Source organism: Tiliqua scincoides, chromosome 5 (genome assembly GCF_035046505.1).
Source record: "Tiliqua scincoides isolate rTilSci1 chromosome 5, rTilSci1.hap2, whole genome shotgun sequence".
Lineage (NCBI taxonomy): Eukaryota > Metazoa > Chordata > Lepidosauria > Squamata > Scincidae > Tiliqua > Tiliqua scincoides.
The window spans coordinates 132,830,830-132,835,283 of record NC_089825.1 but is presented as its reverse complement, the minus strand read 5'-3'; the positions used below and the strand labels follow the sequence as shown (position 1 = coordinate 132,835,283).

Below are 4,454 nucleotides of genomic sequence, written 5' to 3'. Positions count from 1 at the left end.
ATATCATAGGCTTGTACTCACTACTGTTCTCTTTGTTGTGTTGTTGTGTTTGTGTTTGTTATGTATGCCAATAAAGGTCTTATCTATCTATCTATCTATCTATCTATCTATCTATCTATCTATCTATCTATCTATCTATCTATCTATCTATCTAATACCATATTTGATATCGAACATTCTCTTGCAGATGACAGCCTACATCCCAATCTTCTTAATTTCTTACAGGAAGCTTTCTAAATGCAGATCTGAAAGCATCATGAACCTGTTTGTTCCTCAAGCAGTAGATGAATGGATTGAGAAAAGGGGACACAATGGTGTTAAGAATAGACACAGGCTTACTGAAATCTAAGTGACTGGTACCACTTGGTTTTATGTACATGAAAATGCAACTGCCATAAGTGATGGAGACCACAATGATATGCGATGCACAAGTGGAGAAGGCCTTCTGTCTCCCTGTGGCTGACGGGATCTTTATGATGGTGGAAATGATGTTGATGTAGGACACAACGTTTACAGCCAAAGTCCCAAGGAGGGAGAGTGTAGCAATGAGAAAATCAATGAGTTCCAGCAGTCTTGTGTCAGCAGAAGCAAGTTTGATCAATGGTCCACTGTCACAGAAAAAATGGTTGATGACGTTAGGGCCACAAAATGGCATCTGAAATAGTACAACTGCAGGACCAGTCATGAACAATAACCCCCACATCCAAGAGTAAAACACGAGCATTGTGCAGATTTGACCGTTCATTATGGCTGAGTAGCGAAGAGGGTTGCAGATGGCCACATACCTGTCAAAGGACATTACAGCCAGCAGAAAAAATTCTGTGGTTCCCAGAACAAAATACAGGAAGGACTGGGCAAAACAACCAGGTACCGATATAGTCTTATGGCCCGTTGCCATATTAGCCAATGTTTTGGGGATGATTGTGGTGGTGAACCCAATCTCCAAGAAGGCAAAATGGCGCAGGAAATAATACATGGGGGTGTCCAGCTGGGGATCCACCAGTGTGATGACAATAATGACCATGTTCCCTATGATGGTCAACGGATATGTGCATATGAGTAGAGTGAATAATATGATTTCAAGTTGTTGATTGTTTGTAAAGCCCAGAAGTGTGAAGTCCCCCTCTGTGGTGCAGTTCTTTATTTTGGGCATCATGTATCTAATCCGTTGCTTATGGCTATATTTGCGTTTGCCTTTTAAATTAAATTGCCCAACGCTGATTCTCTGCAATTTATTCAGGGTAGTCACTGCTAATGTCATTCAAAACTGACTGAGTTTCTTCAGTCTAGCACTCCGTCTTCAACCATGGTGCACTAAAAGCAAATTCACTGGGCATTCCCTCTCTTTGTTGCAGCTGCTGATGTCTAGTATCAGAGAATATCAGGCGAATGTTCACATATCTCCTAAATGCCAACTTTTCTTTTCAGTTATGTGTCCAGTCCTCATGTGCCCTTTGCTAGCGAAAGTCTGAATGCAACTCCATGTGTACCACTCATAAATTCTGCTAAATCTGTGCATCTAGTACTCTGCCATTCATTTCCAAGTGCAAAATTTTTAATGCACAGTGCAAAGGTGAGTGGCAATTAGTTTACTTACCACTTACAATCGACCTCGACAGAATGACATTTACTTTGTTGAGCCAGCTCCTCAAATATCTCTAAAGTACATCCAATACAGGTAAACAAGCAGGTAGGATGTTGATCTTCTCTTTCTAAGCAAGCACGGAGACTTAACAAGTTTCATTCACCCTGTGCATTTTCTGAAATGGTAACTAGGTGGTCAATATCTTCTAGCAGCTTCTTTGCTTTCATGGCTCACATGCAAGCCATCTCTTGGGTGAGATGCTGGCATTTCGCTCTGTGCTCCAAGAGAGGCCATGGAAGCAGGCTCAGGTAGTAATTGTGCAGATTCTTATTATGTCCCTGAACACACAGCAAAAGGTATATTAGGTCCTTCCTTATTAGTATACACAAGAGACATGAATTTTGTTTCCCAAGGAAGTTGAAAACTTATTGTACAATCAATGAAATAAACTCGTGCCTTGATTAGTCTCTTTCCACCACAGGTCATGTATGTGTGTAGCTCTAAAATTCCAATGGAACTGACCCCAATTTGCTGCCCACAATTCTCTTCCATGAGTGTTGTGTCTGAATACTTTCTGGGATATTTTCTGAGTATTTTCCAGCCTTCACTCACCGATCCATTACTGTACTTGACATTCGATTTTCAGAGCAGAATATTTGATATTTGACAAGAAGTGACAGTGTTTGATAACTACCCTGATGATCCCCCCCCCCCCATTTCTCTGTGCAGCAATGATGTTGGGAGCAAGCAGGACTCAAGAGTCCAGCTGCTGGATGTAGTGCAGGAGCAGAAGCAATGAAGAGAAGGCAGGCAGGTTTCAAAGGTAGATGCAGGGAAGAAGCTACTGGACCAGCCTCCTCCCAGCCTTTTTATTCACTCCTCAAGCAGTACAGAGCAAGCTGGGGTTACTTTCGGTTAGAGATGACGCTAGCTGGCAACTAACTGGCAACAACACATTCCTGAGATAAGGACGCGTCTCCAAAACACTGTCTCCCACCCTGTTTACTAGGTACCAGGCAGTGAACAAGGTCAGCTCAGAGTGTGCTCTGAAAGCAGAAGTAGATTTGCCTGTATTGCCAAGTTCACCAAGCCCTTATGTTACTATGCGTAGTTACTACACTCTGCATGGATACAATTTGCTTTTGGGAAATATTGATAGGCCATACAGCTCATGAAGCTCCCCAGTTGTTGCTTGTCAGAATTAAAGCAATCTCAAAATGCTGTCATTTTAAATACCTCCAATTTTATATTTTCAAATAAACAATTATATTTAAAAATGTATTGGAACTCCAAAGGGGATTTAGGCATGGCACAAGCCCTTTCCTTCATGGATGATATCTGCAAATTCCTTCAGGACTAACTTTGGGGTGGACAGAGTGGATAGGGAGATGCTCTTTACACTCTCACATAACACCAGAACCAGGGGACATCCACTAAAATTGAGTGTTGGGCGGGTTAGGACAGACAAGAAAATATGTCTTTACTCAGCGTGTGGTCGGTCTGTGGAACTCCTTGCCACAGGATGTGGTGCTGACGCCTTTAAAAGTTTCTGGAGGAAAAATCCATTATGGGTACAAGCCATGATGTGTATGCGCAACCTCCTGATTTTAGAAATGGGTTATGTCAGAATGCCGGATGTAAGGGAGGGCACCAGGATGAGGTCTCTTGTTATCTGGTGTGCTCCCTGGGGCATTTGGTGGGCTGCTGTGAGATACAGGAAGCTGGACTAGATGGGCCTATGGCCTGATCCAGTGGGGCTGTTCTTATGTTCATTAGAGTCAATGGGGCTTACTCCCAGGTAAGCGTGGGTAGGGTTGCAGCCTGAACTGAGGGGGAGGGGGCTGTAAAGCAAGAAAGAAAAGGCTTGGTGTCCAATCCCAAACTCGTTTACTCGGGAGTAAGGCTAGAATCCTATCCCCACTTTCCTGGGAGCAAGCCCCACTGACTCTGGTGGGACTTCCTTCTGAGTCCCATGCATGGGATTGGGCTCCAAGTCGGTGAGTTCAGCGGGGCTTCCTCCATGTTTCAGAACTGCAAACTTCCTGGTCTGGATGCGCTCCCTCCCTTCCCAGATCCTTGGGCGGCGAGGGGGGTGGAGGATTCCAGGCAGGGTAGCTCGGAGGGAGTTTTTCCTGCAGGAGTTGCCTGACCCTCCTGCTGTCAGTGACCCCGTTTCGAGAAGTCCTGGCACGCCCTGGAAAGTCAAGTGCTGCCATACTTCAAAGAAAAGTATGGAGTATCACTGGGAGTGAGGAGTGAGTGTGTGAGTAAGTGCGTGAAGCAGCAACTTATGGCTCCAATAGAAACGGTTGTGGTGACTCAACCCGCAGTCCCCCTGGGCGATCCTCGAACTAGTTTGTTACGAGGACTTCTTCTTCGTATTAGCTAAGTTTGTATTTCCCCCCCAGTAGCGTAAGGCGCCACTGGGCTGTACTACAACTCTACTCCAGAGTTTGTTTTTTTTACTCTGCTCAAGTCTCTACATGTCTACTCAGAAATAAGACCTTTTGTGTTCAATGGGGGAAAGTGTGAATAGGATTGCAGGCTAACAGCCGAAACCTATGCCTGTCTACTCGGAAGTAAGTCCCATTAGAGCCAGTGGGGCTTACACCCAGGAAAGTGTGGTGAGGACTGCAGCCTGAGAGCTGCAAAACTAGAGGAAAAAGAGAGATTGTGCAGTGAATTGGGTTTTGGTGCAGCCTGGCTGAAGGTGGAGTGCTGGACTGAAAGAACTTGCTCCTATGCCTGTCTACTCAGAAGTAAGTCCTACAGTGTTCAGTGGGGGAAAGTGTGAACAGGATTGCAGCCTAACCCTATGCATGTCTGCTCAGAAGTAACTCCCTTTATAGTCAATGGGGCTTACTCCCAG

General features: G+C 44.8%; 1 protein-coding gene across 1 annotated transcript; it reads right to left on the bottom strand.

Annotated features, from left to right (window-relative positions):
* Window positions 1-211: 211 nt before the first annotated feature.
* On the bottom strand, window positions 212-1,153 carry LOC136653625 (olfactory receptor 6E1-like). Its single transcript, XM_066630517.1, has one exon. The coding sequence runs from the start codon at window positions 1,151-1,153 to the stop codon at window positions 212-214; it is 942 nt and encodes a 313-aa protein (XP_066486614.1).
* Window positions 1,154-4,454: the final 3,301 nt, after the last annotated feature.

Bases quoted from the DNA above. Each gene is read 5' to 3' on its own strand.
- LOC136653625 (XM_066630517.1), bottom strand. From the start codon at position 1,153: ATGCCCAAAATAAAGAACTGCACCACAGAGGGGGACTTCACACTTCTG.